This window comes from Miniopterus schreibersii (assembly GCF_964146895.1).
Source record: "Miniopterus schreibersii genome assembly, chromosome: 16".
NCBI classification, from domain to species: domain Eukaryota; kingdom Metazoa; phylum Chordata; class Mammalia; order Chiroptera; family Miniopteridae; genus Miniopterus; species Miniopterus schreibersii.
Window position 1 is genome coordinate 31,062,335 of NC_138116.1, and position 22,567 is coordinate 31,084,901.

General features: G+C 41.2%; 1 protein-coding gene across 1 annotated transcript in view; it reads left to right on the forward strand.

Moving 5' to 3' along the window:
- VPS53 (VPS53 subunit of GARP complex) overlaps positions 1-22,567 on the forward strand; it is a 121,936-nt gene that overhangs the window by 13,912 nt on the left and 85,457 nt on the right. The window contains exon 5 of the mRNA XM_081162258.1: positions 22,095-22,181. Within this exon, the coding sequence (XP_081018384.1) occupies positions 22,095-22,181 (87 nt within the window). The remainder of the gene's footprint in view (positions 1-22,094; positions 22,182-22,567) is intronic.

Genomic DNA, 22,567 nt, shown 5'->3' on the forward strand with positions numbered 1-22,567 from the left:
CTCTGTCTGCCAAATTAAACCCAAGTTCCTTTGCTTGGCATTCAGGGCCTCAGTCTACCTTTCCAAAGTTGTCTCCTATGCTTCATCCATACTGAAGACTTAGTGCTTTCTGGACCTATGGTTATGTTCTTCCTTTTGCCTAAAATGCTCTCTCTCCTCTTTTTCTTCCAGTAGCTTCATTTCAAAACCTTACCCATCTAAGGGCCAGCTCAAATACTATTTGTTTCATTAAATTTTTGGTTTAGCTTAACTAGACAAACCAAAGGAATCAGAATTCTAGAACTAGGAGGGATTTGGAACTCTTCTTGTTGTGCAGAAGAGAAAATTGATCCCAGTATCCCTCAAATAATTAGATATATTTCCTTTCTGCCTGCAGACTCCTGCAACCCCATGCTTGTACTTTTCATTTGGCTTCCCGGTCCCCTGTGAACACATCTTGTCCCCTTGACTAGTTTATACGCTCCTTGAGACAAAAACTGCATCTTCCTCATCCTCACGTTTTTCAGAACACACAGTCCATGTGTTAACAGTTTATTTAACTGTACGGAATATTTGGTCTCTGTGAGATTATTTGTTAATTGTAAATAAACAGAAGCTCTTTACCATAAAAATGTCATTTTGGTGAGTGTGTATGTTCCTTTCAAGTTGTTTAAAACTTGATTTGTGTTTGACTAGTCCCAACTTACTACTATTTGAAATAACAGCGCTACTGTTTACTGTGTGATTCAGCTTGTATTTAGAATGGCTCACTAGAAACTTTGATATCCATAAGAGAGTCTTAGGTATTTAAAATTCCAAGAATATGCAAGTAAAGTAATTGATTCATCAAGACTTTTTGTTGGATCATGCTATGTGGATACATATCTTTTAGTTTAGTTATGTTTTAATCTATGGTCACAAACTCGCAGTGTTGGAGAGTCAGGCCCAGAATTAGACAGCCTGCAGGAATGTCAGCCTCCCTACCTCACATGTTAATAGGTTACAGGTTGCTGCGGAGCAGAGCAGGTCATATTTCAGAGAGCAAGACCACATTTTCAAGAATGTTTAGATAGCATTTCAATCTGTGATGGAATTTTGTATTCGTCTCCTTAGAATCCAGACAAAAAGGAAGCCCAGAAGAAATAATTGCTTTTCCTGTCATCCCCTCCATCTGTCTTTTCCAGCAGTTTGTAATGCAAGCTGAAACAGAGACTTTTTTTTTTCCCAGGGAGCTTTTGAGTCCTATCCTTGTCAACTTCTAAGGGTGAAAGCCTTGCTGCCCAGCCCTGGCTGGCCAGTGGTTTGCTAAAGAGAGACTCTATTTGACTGGCAGACTGGGGGGAATTACAGACTTTCCAAAATATTGAGTTTTATAGGTCAAGAGGCCCCAGGTTTTTCCCTTTGCCGGGACAGAGGAAAAGTTTGCTTTCAGAACTATTTCCTAAGCTCCTGAGGAACGCTCAGGAGGAGAGCAGTAATATGGACAAAAGGAAGTTTTCCTTTTATAAGTTTCATCTTGATCGTGTGCAGCCAGAACAGATGTGGACATAAGGGGCAAGTATTCACTTCACATTTATGGTGTCTTAAAAGACATTTTTAGCAGAAACAGTTTTTTTGAAAAGCAGTATTTCTTACTCAGAAATTATTTGTGGGAAGGGAGTAATTTAGAAATGGAAGACACAGTGAGGCAGTTTCTTTAGTTTCTCGAACTTCCTGAAGTGCAAGCTGCCTGCTTAGTACTCTTCCACCCATTTTGGAGAGCCTTGGATTGCCGACCACCTCCTATGTGGGTGGACTTGGGCTGGTCTAGTCTGTAACCTCTTCTAACCAGACTGCGATGCTTGTACAGAGTTATTACAGCACTGGATTCTCCCCATTTTTATCTGTTGAAATCATCAGGCAGAAGCTTTAATTAAATGCCCACATGTTTGAAACTTTGTGGATGAGTCAATTCAGCAAGCACTTGATCTGATATGCAATGGAACTTATACAGCTTCCCAAGAATTAACATGGACAGCTTGGAAGCAGGTAGGAGGAGAGGTGAGTCGTGGAGTAGGTTAGAAGACGAAACAGTTGGCATGTGAAATTTCAAGAGTAGCCAAACCTTGACCAATTCCTAGCAAGTTGAGAGTCACCAAGAGAGGATCAGCCACTGAGCTTCTACCTCTTCGGTGGAGCTTGGCTACAATATAAGTATTGCATCCGAGCGAGACTAATTCGTTTGGGAGGGGAACAGAATTATGACAGTAGTCCCCCCTTACCTGTGGGGGATACGTTCCAAGACCCTTAGTGGGTGCCTGAAACTGCAGATAATGCCGAACTCACACCTTTTCGCTTAAAAGAAGCACTTTATGGCTTCTTTTTGAATTGACAGCATCACTACTCTTTCTTTTTGGGGCCATTGTTAAGTAAAATAAGGGTTACTTGAGCACAAACTGTGATCCTGCCTATTAACCAGCACTAAAGGGCGGGTAGCATACACAGCGAGAATATGCTGGACCAGGGATGATTCACGGCCCGGGCAGGTGCAATATTTCATCATGCTACTCAGAATGGCACGTGATTTAAAACTGATGAATTGTTTATTTCTGGAATTTTCCATTTCATATTTTCGGATTGCGGTTGACCGCAGGTAACCGAAACCATGGAAGACGAAACCGCCAATAAGGGGGAACTACTATATTGCCATCTCCAGCTCTGCTCACTGAAACTTTGATTTGGAAGAAAGAAGTTTTAGGTAATTGTACATTGTTCCACCCAGCTCAGGAATTCCCTTCTGTGATACCTCTGACATTCATTATCCTGCTCCTACTTGGAGATCTGCGGTGATGGGGAACTCACTGCTGTGTTATTCCACAGGACAGTTTTGTAGAGCTTTAATTGTAAGAAACTTCTCTGTTAGACTGAACTGAAATAATAAAATACACCTCATTGTAGCTTCTCTTTGATCTTAGTTTTGCCAGCTGAAAACGTTTCCTTATTACAGCTTCGAAAATTGAAAATGGATATTATGTTCCTTACTGAGTGTTCCTTTTTCTAGGCTAATCATTCTTAGTTTCTTCAACTTTATGATATGATTTCCAGATCCTTTATTATCCAGGTTGCAGTTTGTCAGCATCCCTCTTAAAATGAGGTTCCTGGCCAGGAGCAGACAGTGTATGAACAGACAGTGGGACAGTTTCTAGACTGGGCTTGTTAACTTGGGAACTCTGTCAACTCCCTGAAATTAGTTGTAAAATTTTATATGATAGACATATTTTTGGAGAGAAGACTCATTGATTTTTCTAGATTCACTAAGGAGTCTGTGACTCTTCAGAAGTTAAGGGCCACTGATTTAGGTACTGTTCTTCCATTTCTTTGGGTTGGGTGAAATTTTCAGCAGCCATATCAACCATTGGCTTCTACTGAGTTGGCAGCTGTCTGAAACTCCTAGGTCAAGAGTTGCTAAGAGATTCCTACAGAGCTAAGAAATGCCTTCAGCAGGCCAGTTGCATCCATCCATATGCATCCATTGGGGGAGTGAATGTCCTGTCTAACGGGGACAACCGCAACTCAGTTCTAACCAATTGTCATGTCTGAATGCAAACCGGGAGTTGCCAGGTCTATCAGTTTTTCAAGAGAAGCCAGAAATCCGATTTTTATGTGACTCTCCCAATTTTTAAATGTTGGCTTAGTGCTTTTTACAAATACTGTAAAGGCCAAACAAAACACATGTGTGGGCCAACAGTTTGCAATATCTGCCCCAGGCCTTTTTTCATATGAACTGCTTTTAAACTCTTCCCTTCTTTATTTGTGTAAGAGATTCTTTGAAATTAAGTGCCGGGCTTTATGTGTCTCACCCTTGATTTCATCGTGCTAGTTTTGCTTGATTGTTCCAGCCTGTTGAGACCTTTTGGAACCTTGATGACCCTCCCATTTTCTCATCAGTGGATGTGCCAGACGTGCCTTCTATGTCTCCATTCACGCTGTAGATGGAAAGGTTGGCCAGGATGGCTCCCGAGCCATGTGGCGTGCTGTTTGAGCCTTCTCCTACTTCTCTTTCTTACCCTCGTTGCATACAAAGTGCCAGGCCAGAAAACAAAGAATTTCTTCCTGTCGTCAGTATCTGTCCAGGGCTGTGTTTCTTAATTTTTCCATGTCTCCACTCCTCAGAAAATGAGCCTAATCATACTTGCCTTCTCTTTTCATAGAGATATCATAGAGATTTATTAATTAAATCAGCAAAGCATGTTGCCTTCCAAGGAGAAAGTGTTCTCTGTTTCTCATCCTCAGAATTAACATATCTATTTTGGGCATTAGAACAAAAATAATTGCGCTCCCCCAGACGCTGCACTAGGTGGATGGTAGGACTTCACAGCGCAGCACTGACCTCCTTTCTGTGGGACTGTGGCTCTGTAGCCGTCAGCTCTCCGGCAGGAGGATTTGCAGTCCTTCCCCCCATCACTTTAAATTTACCCTCTCTCATCTCCGGGAGGAAAGTGAAGCCCATTGATGGGAGAAAATAAATGGCATCAGTATTAAGGAGACCATAAATAGTTTGGGCGGCGGGGAAGCAACTGTCAACTTGCCTCCTCCTACGGGAACATACTAAATCTAAAGCAATTGAGCTTTTAAAGCACAGGCTCAAATTTTTCCATGAGTGATCAAGAAAGGTTGGGCATTTTTGTTTCTTTTTAATTTTTTTGAATTCTGTTTTTCAGAATGTCTGCAGGTAACACTAAACTTCAGAAATTGCTGAGGCCTGGGAATGACCTGGGAGTGCAGGAAGGCTCAGCGGGGTAGTGCTGGAGTCGAGTTGTAGTTCCGTCTTTTGCATGGGCACGGTGTCCCTGGTTTTGATTGGGGCTCTTCAGTGTCCCCTAACCTGGGTTTTACATCTGGTGCAGAGGTCAAGGTTGCATGCCTGTATTTGACAAGTTGAATCCAAGTGGATGTTCAGTTTTGCCTAGAGTACCAGGGCGCTACTGAGTGTAGCTGAGGCAAAGACTTCTAGGATGTCGATCATTTAGCACTGTAGTGACTGGGTGCAGTCTTATCACCTTGCTTTCTCCTGCTAATTTGCTCATGAGCCTTGATAAGCTCTTTTTGGCAGAGTGACATGTCTGCTGCATATTGGAACCCTTTGCCACTTATCCTCCACATCTCTTCTTTTCACATAACCTATAAGGAATCTGAACAGTTATCTTTTCTCTCCTCTCTCTATAAGACTGAGCATTTTATTTGCATCTCTAAGGACTGGGATAATTGGATATTGTCACTAATGTGACATTGGATGGCAGCCTGGTCAAGTGAAAACTTAAGCTTTGAATTTAAATTTTGGCTCTGCCATACTCTCTGTCTGTGACCTTGGACAAGTTCCTTAATTTCTCTGAGCCTCGGGATCTTCATCTGTGACATGGAGATAATACCAATTCAGGGTGGTGGGGATTAGAATTTATTTAAAAACATCGAGCCCTAGCCACTGGGCTCAGTTGGTTGGAGTATCTTCCCATACACTGAAACCTGCTCAGGGTGCATATGGGGGAGCAACCAATTGATGTTTCTCTCTTTCATCAGTGTTTCTCTCTCTTTCTTTCTTCCTCTCTCTCTAAACCAATAAAAACATATCATTGGGTGAGAATTTAAAAAAACACACACAAAAAACACCAAGCACAATGTCAGGCTGAATTGTGCTTAGTAAATAAATGGCAGTAATACTGCTGCTGCTGCTTATGATGTAACCCACTGGAAAGGTCAGTGTTCCTAATTCTGTGCATCCAGGCATTTTTCAAGTTCCTGTGGCTTTTCCATCAGCTCCACTCCTTTCCACCCCTACTGCCCAGCTTTAAAGCAACTGTAGGTTTACTTGATCCGAAAGCCTCCTTGCTGTCCCCAATGTGCTGTTCTCTGAATAAATTGCAGCACAGCTTCCCTGTGTCTAAAATATCTGCTTTTGCATCAGAGGCAGTGAAAGGCTCTGTTCTCTTGTCCTGTCCTTAAGACCTCCATCAGGTGCCTGCCAAGGCTGCCTCTCAGAGGTTTGAGAGGTGGGTTTGAGCAAGGGTGAGGGCTATCAGGGCCTGATGCTTTTCCTACAGTGCCCAATAATCTTCGCATCTGTACCTGGAAAGGTTGCTCTTTCTGGTCTCCCACGCTGCCTGCAGTTTTTCTCATGAGCACCCAGTAGAGGTCTTGGCAAAGAGCCCGAGAGTGAGTGCAAACTGCCCTGTGTGTGCAGCTCTCAGAGGTTCTGTACTGTAGCACTAACCCCACACCTGGCTGTAAAATTTCTAGTTGATTCTTTCTTGCCTGCTTGTATAGCATCCCAAATGAGATATCCCTTGGTGCTCCCTTCTCTTCTTGAGGAGCCTGTCCTTCCTTTAGTCTCAGGGTACTTAGTTGCCTTCAGCTCTCTGATGGGTTCAAGAAAAGTTGTGATTTTGCAGTTTACTAATTTGTTTTTTTTGTTAATATAAGAGCAACACTATTTCCAGTTTTCTGCATCCTAGGCAGAAGCACAACTGACCAGTGGATTTTAATATAGCAGAGTATAAGTTCATTAATAAGATTTCAGATTCCATATTTCACAGTCCATATTGCTAAGAATCTACCACTTTTTATGTTTTGGTGTAGTTTCAAAGAGAATTATCAACAAATACCTGAAAAGGGTATCCAAATATTTCTTTCCTTTCTAACTAATACAAGGGAGGAACAAAAGTAGATTTATAGTTGTGAGCACATGAAACACAGGGTTTATTCTTGTATTATTATTTATTAATTATTGTATTGTTTTTCATATGAACAACTGTAAATCTACTTTTGCCCCACCCTGTATCTGTGTAAAGCCAGATTTTCATCTTATTTTTCAACCAGGACAACATATCATAACAGATTTAATACAGAAGCATATATGAGAGTCCAGCTGGCATCTATCAAAGCAGATACTAAAGGTATTTGCTTCCTGGTGGGTGTGGCTCAGTTGGCTGAGAGTCGTCCTGTGCACCAAGAGGTCACGGGTTCCATTCCTGGTCACGGCACATACCCAGGTTGCAGGCTTGATCCCCAGTAGGGGGCATGCAAGAGGCAGCTGATTGATGTTTCTCTCATTGGTGTTTCTCTCTTTCTTCCTCTCTCTCTCAAAAAAATCAGTAAAAATGTATTTTAAAAAGATATATATTTGCAAAGACACAGAAACAGTGCTACTCTTTTCAAGAAATTAATTTTGGGGAAATGTAGTTATTTTTCATAAAAACATGTCATTTATGTTAACATATAATGGGTTTATTATTGTTATTTTTAAATGGATTGATAGGTAAATATTTTTAAACTTCTCAGTTTTAATTTCCAAGATGGTATTTATCAATAGATAGAACCCACATAAATAAAATCTCTTTGGGGCCTTTTGTAATTTCCAAGAATATAAAGGGATCCTGAGATTAAAAGTTTTAAAAATGCTCTTTCTGAATAATATTTCAGTGTTAAGTAAGTAGGGATGGCAGGCAGTTCATTCTTGATTTTAATGACAGTGATTCTGTTAGTATATTTGTTCATTCACTCATTTAGTAAATATTTAATGTGTGCCTTCGGTATCCTGGATGCTATTCTAGACATTGGGGATAATGTAGTAAACAAAGCAAAGAGCCTTCTCTTCTAGAGCTGACACTGAGTGTGATGTTTTTTGTTTCCAGATTCTTTGACTCTGAAGGAGTTATCCTCATGACCATGGCTCACTAATAAACCTTTTTGCCAGAAAATAGATGCTGAATTTTATCTTATGCTTTTTCAGCTTCTACTAATATGATCATATGGCCTTTTCATTTTGTTGGTTGGTTTAGGGGTCTTTTTCTCTTAATATTTAACCCTTAGATACCTGCTGGATCATTGCGTATTGTCCTTTTAATGTATTGCTGAATTCTGGTATTTTTATCTGGGATTTTCATTCATGTTTAAAAACTTCATTCCTTTTTTGATGACTGAATAATATTCCATTGCATGTAAATACCACACTTTGTTTATCCATTTATCTGTTCATGGGTACTTGGGTTATTTCTGTCTTTCGGCTGTTGTGAAAAATACTGTAATGAACATTGACATACAAATATCTGTTTGAGTTTCTGCTTTCAATTCTTTCAATATATACCTAGGCATGGACTTACTGGATCATATGGTAATTTTTAGTCATCTCAATATTTAATCTCTTTGGAAATATTCTTTCCATATTGTTTAGAACTTAGATTTCTTTTTCCACTAGACATGCATACATTCCTATTTTGTCTTCATTTCATCCATATAGACTATGTGTTTCAGATTAGCCATAGAGTCTTTTAAGTTTTTATGTTAAGTACCTAATAGTAGTGATCCTGCCTGCCCCCAAAAAGGAAAACTACCATGATTATTTCTTTTAGTTAGCAAGTCCAGCAGTTGGACTATTTCCTTCCTGACCTTAGAAACACATCAAGTCCCACTTGTGTGCAACAGGATTATTGAAAATGGTTTTAGGAAAGTAGTGTGCCAAGAAGGAACACTGAAGTTTATTATTCTTCTGAGCCATCTCCATATAAATTGGCACTCTTCAGGAGCCAAGAAAGAAGGTCAGGCATAACTTTTGCCATCTGCTTGTTTCCATGTTAAGGGCAGTCACAAGTTTAAACTAGTTTCTCCATCTAAAGAGGAAAATGCCATCCATCACTACTGTAAATGCCCTGGCCATTACCCAGCTTACTCCTGCTTTTAACTGCTGGTAGTTAGTGATTTTGGAAGGAAAATTCCATCCTTAGTTTGAGGTTGCACATTAGAAAAATTGCAGTATTACTGCTGACAGGGCAAAGCTTTCTGGGTTTCAGGTCCTTGACACAAGAAGTCATTCAGATATGTTTAAACAATGGATGGGAATTGGAAACTCAGTCTCTGTGTAAGAACTTGACCTCTTTTTTTCTCTTCCCTCTTTCATCCATGGAAATACAGGATTTCAGACAGCATGAATTCAGTGCTGTGGTTGTTCTGTCAACATTTCCATTTATAAATCTCTGTTTTCAGTAGCCTGTAACATAGCTATAAAATTTCCTTTGCTCTAATTTGCACTCTGAGGTCTCCTCTGGAGGGAGATTAATTTTGCAAAACCAGAGATAATGCTTTTTTCAGTCTGTTCGGTGTTCTGTAGTCATCTAGAGCAGCAGTTTTCAACCTTTTTTATCTCCTGGCACACAGAAACTAATTACTAAAATTCTGTGGCACACACAATGTATTTTTTGCCGATCTGATAAAAAAAAAAAAAGGAGGTATAATTTTGATTGATTTACACACAAAAAAGTAATTACCTATGCTTTTTGCTCCAAAGTGACTTTTTAAAAAAATCAGGTGCCTATACTTGTATATAAGGATTTCTGGTACCAAGAATTATCCAATCAGATGCAACCTTAGTATGCAGTGTCACCAATAAGATGCAACTCTATTATATGACCCAGATATTTATGGTTCAAAACAGGGCATTCGCACCAGACAGCTCTCATTGTGTTGGCTATTGTCAATTTTTTATTTGACAATCTAAGAGAAAAGAGTCAGTGCCCCTGACTAAATAATCAGGTATTGCATGTTTTAAAAATTCTTGCCGCACAGGGGTTGAAAATTGCTGGTCTAGATCAAAGCTTTAAAATATACAAAATACTTACTGTCCTTTATATTGTATTGATCACATGCTAGTATTTCTGATTTTTGTTTCTATGTTACATTGTGGACTGTGAACAGATGCTATGTTCATCTCTAGGTATCATCCGTGATATCTGGAATATGGATGCTTCTCTTAGAATGGCCCCCATCTAGAAGGGGGACACTTCTTCTGGAGCTGTACATACTGACAAGTATATTTAGTGGTCTAAATACTGTCTTTTATAAATCAGAAGGAGAGGTGACTTGAGGCGTCTGTACCTCACCTCAGCCCTAATTACTCTCCCTTGTCTCCTTGTCATACTTCTGAACTTTTTTTGTTCCCAGTCATATGGGAACAGTAGGGACAGATAGCTGACTGTTATCCCTATGATATTATTTATGCTAGGCCAAGTACGACTCTCTTTTTTTTAATCAACTACTTGCAGATTCTGAGTTTGGGAGATTTCTGGTGACTGGTGTAGTAGCATCTTTTTTTTTTTTAATTTTATTTTTGTTTAAAATATTACAGATGTTCCTTTTTCTCCCCAATGACCTGTTCCACCCCATCCCATCCCCCTCCCCATGTAGTAGAATCTTGCAGTCAGATTCCAGTACAGTTATCAGATCTCTAGAATTAAGAATGTATTCTTACAAGACTAATATGTCTTTCTTGATCAAGTCACTATAAGCAAAGACATATTTTGAGTTGCTTCGGCAGAGGCACACTTCGAGTCATTTATCTTGATCTCTAATGCTAATGTTTTATGGTGTGTTTATCTTACATTCTACAAAATATTGTTGCAAATATTATTTTACTTGATCCTCACAAAGATGTGAATTCAGCCATATAGGTATTATTTCCCCCATTTTACAAATAAAGAAATAGCCTCAGGTAGGTTATGTGACTTGCCCCAAATCACTCAGTGAGTTGATCACGGATCCAGGTTTTCTGATTCCCAGTATGCTACATACTTGTCCATACCAAAATCTCTTTATAACAGTGACAAACTTTAAAAGCAGATTTGGGAGGGAGCCACTTTTTTCCACTGCAGAATCTGAAAAGTTAGCCAACAGGGTCACAGGGGTATCCAAGCAATGACAGTGACCATGGCCTCATTAACCAGCTGGGTCCCTCTCAGCATAAATAGCTGAGTAGAGCTCAATGATGAAAGGAGACAGCTGTGTTGACTGCTCACCTGTGGTACTGAAGAGAACTGAATGAAATAGAAGGGGAAAATCACTCAGATGAAACCTCAAGGGGGTCCACATCCTTAGGTTTTTGGTACAGGACGTGTCTCTAAAAATCAGGTGAAGGAACACCCAGATATCACCACAAAAGGATGTTTTCTCCTGAATGAAGACCCGTAATATAGATGAGAGTTACTAAGTGACTAAAGTGAGAAGTAATATATAGTAAGTTATGGGGGATCAGAATTTTACTTGGCAGCTGGGAAGTCCTAGCTATTTGGGGGAAGTAGTCCTTATGTTAAACTTGTACAAATTGTTCCTTTAAATGTGCCCCATTTCCTAAAGTATTGACTTTCCATACCTTTTATTCAGCAAAAGCAGCTGAGACTTTTGCTTAAACATTTCCTTCTCTTTTGCCATTTGGAGCTGTTGCTTTAAATGCAGTCATCCTCATGGGTTCCATTTCATCAAAGGAAGCTGTGCATGAATGCGTTCGCCACTCCCAGCTATTTCAGGGCTAACATATTTTAAGTTATGGGTGATAACAGATATAAGCAGAACTTTAAAATGTAAATGTTTAGTCTTGTTTGGGCACTGCTGAATTTGTGCTCCAGCCTCATCTTGAGATTTTAACTTCTGGCTTGTCTCCCAAAAAGAATAAAAATGGACTCTTTGGTTCACATTTTCAGTGGATGTGGTTTGCAGAAATCATAAATAAAAGTAACTTAGGTGGAACAGAGCATTTTAACAAATAAGGTGAGAATTATTCCTTTTGCTCTTTACATTCTTTTGGTTCACAAGCTTGGAAAGAAACCTGTACTTTAAATAAAGCCCCTTTCTACTCAAGGTTTCAGAACGGGCTGTGGAGGAGTTAGAATTAACACCGTCTGATGGGTGCCCATGTGGCATTTGACCAGGGCTACCAGATCTAGAAGGTACCTGTTGTGTTCGAGGACACAGGGAAGCAGGGGGCTGTGCACATGGACTCATCCACAGCTCTGAGATTCCTGTAGCCTCTGCTACTGTTTAGCACCATCGTGGGGAATAGATTGCGTTCTTATTATTGCTGATTCCTCTTAAAACACTTCTGTTCCAGCTGGTGATGCCCTGTTTCCATAGCAACAGCTCTCCAAGGTACCATAGTGGCCAGCAGTATCAAAAGAAGGGACATTCCATAGATAGAGTCTACTTACTCCTAGGTTTCTACCTTTCGTAGATGTCACAGGGGCTGCTGTTTAGGGCTCATCAGATCTGGTAGCCCTCAGCAATATTTTTGCTCTCTGGAGCAGTCCTTTGCTTTCCAAATGATTCTGGCATTCATTACTCATACTTCTTTGTATCATTCTTATAGTTTTACCTGTTTCTTACCTGTGTTCCTTACAAGCTCATTAAAGACGTGTCCCCATCTAATGATCTTTTTCTCTCAGTATTTAGCACAGTATATGTAGTATGCACTCACTTTTTACTGAAGGATTGAACAAAAGATTGAAACTTTTTTCCTGGAGAATGCTTGGTTTTCAACGTGGGTTGAAGAGACGATCCCCTGATCCATGAGCTGTTGTGCATCTGCCTGCAGATGTTGAACTTAATCAGCTTACTTACAAAGCTCTACAAGATGGGTCAACACCTTTGGCTCTTATCTGAAATACGGCATTTTGTCTGGGAGATCTGGGAATAGTATTAATAGTTGCCATTTACTGAGTCCCTTTTATAAGATGATTTCTCCATCTAGACTCTTTGCAGAAGACAAAGTCCCAACTCAAACTGCCCTAGGCAAAAGGGATTATTTGGAAGGCTCTTGTGTCTTGTTTTGAAGGAGAAGTTGAACAGTCAGACGGTGAAAGAGTAGTGTCTCAGCTGGGCTTGTCAGACAGCTGAAGCCCAGGACTGGAATAATGCCCAGGATTATCTCTACCGGGAGACCAGCCCCCTTCCCTTACTGAGGAACCTTGCCGCGATCTAACTCAACTTCATATTGTGGGGCTCCCACCACCAGAGAGAGATGAACTCTTTCCCAGTTTAATCTGGAAAGTCACAGGAAAACTCCATTTGGCCCAGCTTGGGCCTGGTCTGCCTCTGGGACAGCAGACTCTTTAATAACATGGTGAAAGGAAGATTCCGGGATGAAGGAGGGGTACTGAGTAAACAGTTCCACAGTGCTCATTACTAAGCCTTGTATTCTTTTGTAGCTAAAAGCATTTGAAGTAGGTGCTCTTATTCCTGTCCTGGAAATGGTGAGCCTGTGCCTTTGAGAAGTTAAGTGGCTTGACAGAGATCCCACAGTAGGTGGCAATACCAACATTCAAATCCCAGTCTGCTGGTTCAAAAACCCTTACTTTTAACTAATACAATCCATTGCTTTTCCAAACAGTAGGAAGGGAACAGGCAGACAGTTGTAAAATTGGACAACAGAAATGATGGCAGAACAGTGGGAATATATAATTTCCTTCCCAGCAATCTCAAAAAAGAAGAACGAAGTTGGAAGGATCACAATCTCAGATATCAAGCCATACTACAAAGCCATTGTAACCAAAATAGCCTGATACTGGCACAAGAACAGGTATATAGATCAATGGAACAGGACAGAAATTGACCCACACCATTATGGTCAATTAATATTTGACAAAGGAGACAAAGAGCATACAATGGAGTAAAGACAATCTCTTCAATAAATGGTGTTGGGAATATTGCACAGGTACACGGCCAAAAAAGAAACTAAACCCCCAATTTACACCATGCACAAGAACAAACTCAAAATCGATAAAAGACTTAAATATAAATTGCAAAGCCATAAAAATCCTAGAAGAAAACATAGGCAGTAAGATCTCATACATCACATGTAGCATAATTTTCATTGATACATCTCCTAGGGCAAGAGAAACAAAGGAAAAAATAAACAAATGGGCCCTGGCCAGTGTGGCTCAGTTAGTTGGGCATTGTCCCGTGCACCGAAAGGTTGCTGGTTCGACTTCCCGTCAGGGCACAGGCCCGGGTTGCAGACTCAATCCCCAGTAGGGGGCATGCAGGAGGTAGCCAATTGATGTTTCATTCTCACATCGATGTTTTTCTCCCTCTCCCTTCCTCTGTCTCTAAAAATCAATTGAAAATCTTTTAAAAGAAAAAATAAACAAATGGGGCCACATCAAACTAAAAAGCTTCTGCACAGCAAAAGAAACTATCCTTGAAATGAAAAGGGAACCCACTGTATGGGAGAATATATTTGCCAATGATACATCTAATAAAGGGTTGATTTCCAAAATATATAAAGAACTCATACAATTCAACAAAAGGAAGACAAACAGTCCAATTAAAAATTAGGCAAAGGGCCTGAATAGACACTTCTCTAAAGAGGGACATACAGGTGACCAAGAGACTTATGAAAAAATGCTCAGTGTCACTAATCATCAGAGAGATGCAAATTAAAACTATAATGAGGTATCACCTCACATCTGCCTGATGTGCTACCATCAAAAAAATCAACAAACAAGTGCTGGTGGGAATGCAAATGGGTGTAGCCACTGTGGAAAACTATGGAGATTCCTCAAAAAATTAAAATTGGAACTGCTGTTTGACCCAGTGATCCCACTTCTAGGAATATATACCAAGAATCCTGAAACACCAATCAGAAAGAAGATATGCAGCCCTATGTTCATAACTGCATTATTTACAATAGCTAAGATCTGGAAACAGCCCAAGTGCCCATCAATAGATGAGTAGATAAAAAAGCTGTGGAACATTTACACCATGGAATACTATGCGACTGTTAAAAATAAGGATCTCTTACCCTTTGAAACAGCATGGATGAACCTGGAGGTGATTATTCTGAGCAAAATAAGCCAGGTAGAGAAAGACAAGTACCATATGATCTCACTTATATGTGGAATCTAATGAACAAAATAAACTGACAAACAAAATTGGTCCAGAGGCATGAACGCATGGAACAAACTGACATCTCAGAGGGAAGGAGGTGAGCAGGAAGAGATTAATCAAAGAACTTATATGTGTATATGCATAGCCCATTGACACAGACAATAGTGCGGTGAAGGCCTGGGGTTGGGTAGGGGCCAGGTGGAGGGGGGCAAAAGAGGGACAATGGGGGACATCTGTAATACTGTCAACAATAAAAATAAATTTAAAAAAATGTTTACTTAAAACCTCTTAAAGACTGCCCGTGGACTCATAGGATAAAGGCAATATAATTCTCTGATAGAGCAAACTGCAAAATTAGAGGCATCTAGGAGCCAGAGGGGATGTTAATTTTTCAAGGCATTTCCATTGGCTCAGATCCCCTCTGTCTACACAGGTGGCAGACAATAGTTCTGAAAAAAAATAATAAGAAGAAAGCAGTAGGGTCTTTGCCAGTTTCCATGCTGCTTTTCTTCCTCACACGTGACCTGTGTGGCTTTGGTAGCCTGTGCAGTCTACTCCAGGCAGCAAGGAGAGTGAAGAATACTGGCTGCAGTTAATGGTGCACAGAAATCCAGAGATAGTGTAATTGGTTCTGCTGAGCCCTCTAGGCTGGCTCAGTGGGTTGCTTTGCATCGCCAGACTGTAGAATCTGAGTTACTAAATAGGACCAGTACAGCAACTGCTCCCTAACAACACCCTCGGATGCAGACTGCAGCCACGCTCCAGTGCTCAATTCAGAAACTCCAGTAAGGGTAGATTGAAAGCAGACATTTTTGGGTGATTAGTTCTGTTTTTAACCCACATACAGCTTGGAAAGGAAAAGTAGCCCCATTTTATTTTAAAGAGTGTCTAGGGATAGTGCCAGAATCTCTCTTTCAGCACATTTTCTGATTAGCCAGGTAGTAAAAGTATTTTTTAAAAATAAAATCTTAACCTTTTGTAGGTCTTAAGATTCTGCCAGTTACAATATGCTCTTCTTCCTGTGTAATTGATTACTAGAAATTAGATATCAAGTATTGGGGAGGGGTCGTTGAGAACAGACTTGCTTGATGGAGTGACTGCTTCAGAAGAACCTTTTTGACTCTGGAAAATGAATTATATTTAACTTCCTTGACTTCGGTACTTTGTTATAACAAGCAAAAGCATTCCAGCCTGAAAAAAAGTCTGGCAGACAGTTTATCTTTCTTTAAGACTGAAATGTGAGATTGTGCGAGTCTTATTTGTTTGCTGGAAGAAAAAAGTGGTACCTTCAGCAGAGATAGTTCTGGTGGGATGCCAGATTGAGAACGAGAGAAATCGAGATAGAAATCCTTTCTCCGAGAAGAGATTGTGCACTTCTTCAGACCTTAGCTTGGTCCTTTTTGCCTCTCTTAGCTGAATGTCATGTGTCTTAGGGTGTTTGACTAAAGACAGTGGTTATAATCCCATTAAGAGCATCTTTATAACATGACATGACCAACACGGTCACAGAATTCTGTGCAATCCTTGCCCAAAAAGGTCAGTCCTTTCCGGTGGGCAGTTGCCTGCAGAGGCCTCTGTAGTATTTTTTTGTATCAGGACGCAACATGTTTTAGAAGGCTCCAGTGGTTTTAGAATTCACTGACCCCTTTGGGCTTTAGACTCCACATCAGCCAAGTAGATAGCAGTTACAGGGAGTGTGATGCTGTTTTTGAATCACTGCTTATAATTGTGCCGAAAGTTAGGGAAAGCATTCAGAGCATTAGTCTCCACACTGCTGCTCTTCTGAGAAGTGCCCTATGATATATTTAATCATTTGGCAAGTGTTTGTCGAGTTCCAGTTGTGCTCTAGCTTTGGTTAGATGCTAGAGGTAAGGTGACAATATGACTTATCACCAGAATGACTTTTGAGAGTGAGAAGGAGCTGTTAATAATTATACTGAAACAGTAGTCATAAACTTGGCCTGTCATTGTGGCAACTGGAATGGAATCCTTGAACTAAAGGGGATATAAGAATGAATCATATCCTGGGTCCACACTCTAAAGGATACTTACAGCCCTTTTAGAGAGCTAATACCCGCTAAAAAAATTCAAGAACATTGTAAAAGAAAGTCCTTCTTTTCTGTTATTGTCCTGTTACCCGTCCACCTCCCAAATCAATTTCTCCTCTTCTGTTCTATCATTTCCACAATAGAGGTATGCAAACATCTCTCATCTTTAAAAATTCCTCCATTCACCCTGGGCAGTTTTGCTCAGTGGTTAGTGTCAGACTACAGACTGAAAGGTCTTAGTTCGATTCTGGTCAAGGGCACATACCTCAGTTGCAAATGTGATCCATGGCTCCAGTTGGGGAGAGTGCCAGAGACAACCAATTGGTATCTCCCTCCCCACCCCATCTCCCTCTGTCTGTCTCTCTGTCTCTCTCTCTCTCTTCCACTCTGAAAAGCAATGGAAAAAATATCCTCAAGTGAGGATTAAAAAAAAAATTCCTCCATTCACCCCACCTATTGCCCCATTTTTCTTGTCTTATAGCAAAAACTTCCTGAGAAAATAGTCCGTACCAGGGGTCTGCAGATTTTTTCTGTTAAAGGCAAGATAGTAAATATTTTAGAGTTTAAGTGCCACATGGTCTCTCACAGCTACTCATCTCTGCTATTGTATGACGAAAGTAGCAATAGACAATGCCTAACTGAATGGGATTGGTATGGTCCAAGAAAAGATTATTTACAAAAACAGGAGCAGACTGGATTTGGCTCGTGGGCCTTTGTTTGCTGGGCCCTGCTCCATACTCACCATCGCCACTTCTTCATCTCACCACTGTCCACTTCCGTTCCCTTGACTCCACTGAAACTGTTCTTGTCAAGGTCATCCGCCTCCCTGTTGTCAAATTCAGTGGCAATTCTCTGTCCTAATCTTACATGCATTGTCAATAATATATACAACATAATTGCGCTTTCCTCCTCTGTCCAGCGCTTTTGTTTGGCTTTTGTGACACCACGGTCTCTGTTTTCTTTCTCATGTCACTGGTGGTTTTTCTCCTGATCTTTTCTTTCTCCTGTTCTTGTAGACTCCTGAACACTGGCGTTCCCTGGGCCATTTTCTCTACCTTCTCTTCCCTTCCCATCTCATCCTGTCTAGACTCTCTGTGTAAATGACTCCTTCCAGTCCTATGGACTTAAATGCCATCTAAAACTGATGACTTCTAGATTTAAATCTCTAGCCCGCACCTCTCTTCCAAGCCCCAGACTCACATGTCCAACTTGGTTTCTCCACTTGCTCTCAAGTAGACTGTGCACCCTAACACATCAAAATGGGAACTCTTCATCTCCAGTCCCACCACCACACATGCCTGCCTGTTGAACTGGTTCCTTCCCGCCTTTCCTAGCTTAGTAAATGGAATAATACACTGGCTTTTCATACCCAAATCCAAGAGTAATCCTTAATTCTTCCCTTTCCCTCATCACCCACATCCAGCCCACCAGTGAGTCCTGCAGGTTCTATCTTCATGTAAATCCCAGCTCACTCCCCTTCTTCCCATCACCACTGGCCACCTAGTCTAGACCTTCACCAGCTCTCGCCTGTACAACAGCAGCTTCCCAACAGGTCTTTCTCTCCCATTTTCACTCCTGTCTCTATACGGTCCCCTCACCACATAGTAGCCCAGTGGTTTTTTACACTTGAGAACAATCTGCCAGTCCTTTGTTTGAAGCCTTTCGGTGTTTTCAGTGGCTTCTCATTGCACTTAGAACAAAATCCTGTGCTTTCCCCCAGGCCTTTGAAGCCCTTCATGCTCTGGTTCCTGCCTACTCCAAAATATTTTTTTCTTTTCTTTTTTGTTTTTCTGTTAATCCTCACCCAAGGATATTTTCCCATTGATTTTTAGAGAGAGTGGAAGGGAGGGTCGGAGGGAAGGAGGGAGAGAGAGAGGAGAGAGAGAGAGAGAGAGAAACATTAATGTGAGAGAGACACATGGATTGGTTGCTTCCTAAACATTCCCTTACCAGGGCCGGGGATAGAACCTGCAACCTAGGCAGGTGCCCTTGATCAGGAATTGAACCCAGGACCCTTTGGTGTGCAGGCTGACACTCTAACCACTGAGCCACACTGGCCAAGGCCCAAATTATTTCTTATCACTTCCTACTCCACTTGGGTTACTCTTACCCTAGATCTGCATATCCTGACTGTCATCCTGCAGATCTCAGTTCATTTGCTCTTTCTTGGAGACCTTTTATGACCATCATTTCCCTTATGCTCATCACACTGCTTAACTCCTTCATCTCACCTGTCACACTCTGAAATTTTCTTTTTTATTTATTGTTTTTCCAGTAGTCTCCCACCCACCACTTCTCAAGATAAGTTACTTGAGGACAGAGAGAGGGACCATGTCTGTCTTTTCTGCCATTGGATTCCCAGTACCTAGAATTATGCCTGGTACATGGAAGATATTCAATAAATATTTGTCCAATGATTGAAGGAGTGAATTACTGACTAATGTAGTTGAGACTCTAACTACTGCAGAAATTCAGAGCGACGGTTCACATCTAGGTAGTCCTCAGTTACAAAGGGCTGTGCTGCTGGAAGGTGAGAATTTGTTTCTGATAGAGAGTGGATTTGAAAAATAGCATTTTATTTAGTACATGCTACTTCTACAACTGTTATCTTAAGATACTCTGGCCCAAATAATAAGTTGCAAAGTTGTGACCTCCTTCCAGAAGACTTCTTGGACCTCCCTTCCTTCTCTTTCCCTTCCTATCAAACAAACAAGCCAGCATTGGTGACGGTTCTTCTGGGCTCCCACCACACTCTGTACATATCTTTATCATACCTCAGTGTTCTTATGGTTTGTTAGCCTATCTCTTTACCTAACTAGATTATAAACTTCTTGGGAGCAGGAATTGCTTTTTATCCCTACATCTCCAGTGTAGTGTTTGTTGATTGAATAAAGTGGATATCAAAATTGGTCCTAGTTCTTGAGGAACATAGCCAGAAGAATAAGTGATTTTGCAGTTATCCCAGAAAGAAAATATATAATCTAGTGTTTAAAAATATCTGAAATATCTCAAATAATCTAAAAATACATAGTCTATTAAGAGACCATCATTGAAAAGTGCCTTTTTTGTTGTTAATCCTCACCTGAGGATACTTTTTCCATTGATTTTCCAGAAAGAGTGGAAGGGAGGGGGAGAGACAGAGAGAGAAACCTCGATGTGAGAGAGACACATTGATTGGTTACCTCCTTCACACGTCCCGACTGGGGTCAGGAATTGACCCTGCAACCGAGGTACCTGCCCTTGACTGGAATCAAACCTGTGACCCTTTAGTCCTAGGGCTGACGTTCTAATCACTGGGAAAAAACGGCTAGGGCTCTTTTCTTTTTTTTTTTTTTCTTTTTTTTTAACATGAGGACATGTTTTTCATTGATTTCAGAGAGATAGGAAGGAGGGGAGAGAGAGAAAGAGAAACAGCGATCTGAGGAGAAACATCAATCGGTTGTCTCCCATACGTGCCCAGTCTGAGGATTGAACCCACAACCTAGGTATGTCCCTAACTGGGAATTGAATACCCCGCCTTTTGGTGCACTGGACAGTGCTCCAACTAACTGAGCCCCCCGGCCGAGGCGACACCACTGCTGTTTCAGGAGTGCCAAGTCCTGGGATGAGAAAGACAGGATGGCAGGAAGCTTAGTGGAAACAGTTGCTGAGCAAGGCATCCTTTTTGGTGGGATGGGAGTGAGAGGAGCTGCTTAGAGTGACCCAGTTCTATTCCATTGCCTCTTTTTTGACTCCAAGACCAAACTTTCCAGTGATTAAGATACCTGTGTCTAGGTGGCAGAAATGAGCTCCTTTGCTCCCAAACCTTTGTAGATGTAAGTAAAGGGACCCAGCAGAGCAAACACACCGTCCCAGGAGGTGGTGGAGCAGCTGTGGGAATCGGTATCTCAGACTTGGCAACCAATGCGCCTAGGGACACTTCTCAGAGGAGCTTCTGGACGGACGTTCATTGCAGGAGCCATAACATAGTCTCATGCACCAGCTTAGCATCGCTCTCCCCACATGTAAAACTCCTGTAAACCCCAGGGGAGGTGGAAGAAGACCAAAAGAAAGCCATGTTTGGGGGGTCGGATGTGGGGTAGAGGGGATCAATGGGGGGAAAGGGAGGACTTCTGTAATACTTTCAACAATAAAGAGAAATTAAATAAGTGAAAAAGAAATAAAAAAGAAAGCCAAGTTGAGCTGCACACAGGACAGGGAGCTCAGAATAAGAACAGATTCCCAGTATCAGAAGTGGACAGCTCAGGAACCCTGGGAAGAAACAGGACATCCAATCCCTACCTCTATCAAGGAAGGAATTTCCTACAGAGGAAGCCAACTTAAGTTTGCTTTTTGAGGAATTTTTAAGCAGAAAAGAAAATGTATGAGTTTGTAGTCTAGAGGTAGCTCTTCCATTGGGTACAGCTGAATTCTGAGGTTCAGATGATTCATCGGGGCTTTTGTCTTTCTCCCCTCATCCCAGCTTCGCTTTCCTCTTCCCTCTGTGAGGCTGTCCTTCCCAGGGAGGCTGGCTGCTTTTCTCTGCAGGCAGAGATGGCCACACACAGCTCCAGGGTTACACTGGTCTTGTCATTACAGTTATAAAGGGCCAGTGAAGCCCAATTAGGACAGGCCACTCTTAAATCCAAACGGAATGTAGTGCTTTTGATGAAATGAAGCATGAGTCCTTTGGGCTGCTGCATCTTTTAAAAGTACACATGTTCTACACGTGTGTGGCTTTTGCACCATCACAAATCCCTGAATATTGCTTCCCCTCCTCGCAGAAGCTACTGTGGGTTGTAATATTTTTAATGCGTGGCATTCGTCTTGGTAGGTTTTTATTTTAATGGAAACATTCGGCTCACCATTAGCTTTAAGCGTCCCTTTCTAACTTCATTTCATTGGTTTCCCAGTGGGGTACCATAAATGTCCTTAAAGTTTGCCGCAATTCTGGAGTCCCCATGGACAGTTGTGATATTTTCGAAGGCACAGTGTTCTGGAACTTCCAAAATTCAGAGCTTCCCCTACCCCCAACTTAGAGTCACCTCTGTCTCTCTACAGGTTTTGAAGGTTACTGCATGTGTGTGTGCGTGCACACACACGCACACACATGCACAGATGTGCATGTCCTGTTTATTTGTTGTCATCAATACGTGTAGTAATCACTGAGATAGAGGGAAATAGTTTAGTTTTTAAATTAAAACTTTATGACGCATATTGGCAAGAATCCTGAGTATTTGCCTGTATCCAAATGCTGGACTCTGTCTCTACTACTTTGGTCCAGTAGAATTGTCAGCGTGAGTACAATGAATCAAGAGAACTTTATTAAGTTTCTTCTGAAGCTGGGCTTGATTACAGTGTAGGGACTGGTGCCGTCTAGTTTTTCATCTATTTCTCTTATTCTAGGCGCTCGAAGAGGCCCAGAAAGCGATTCAGCAACTCTTCGGCAAAATCAAAGATATCAAAGACAAAGCAGAAAAATCAGAGCAAATGGTGAGTTTAGGTTTCTTCCTAACTTTTCTGCTCCAGAAGAGGAAGTTTGCCTCTCATCCAGTTATACTGGTTAGTGGGCTTTTACTCCCATTTGCTGCCAACCACAGCACCCACATCTCTAAAACAAGCCCTCTGAGTACATCCCAGATCAGTTCAGGAGGAGGAGCTAGAGATGCAGCGGCTCACATTCCCTGCCGCCCGATATTTGCAGCCTTGTGTTTAAATAGTTTCCTAGTCATTTTGGATTCCTTTCTCTAACATTTGTTTATATCACGTATTTGAAATCACACATAGTACTAGGCTTGGGTTAGTTGCTCAATGAGTGGAAGCCATTATTAAGATATACGATATCTAACTTGGTATCGCATGAAAACTGTTCCTGGATC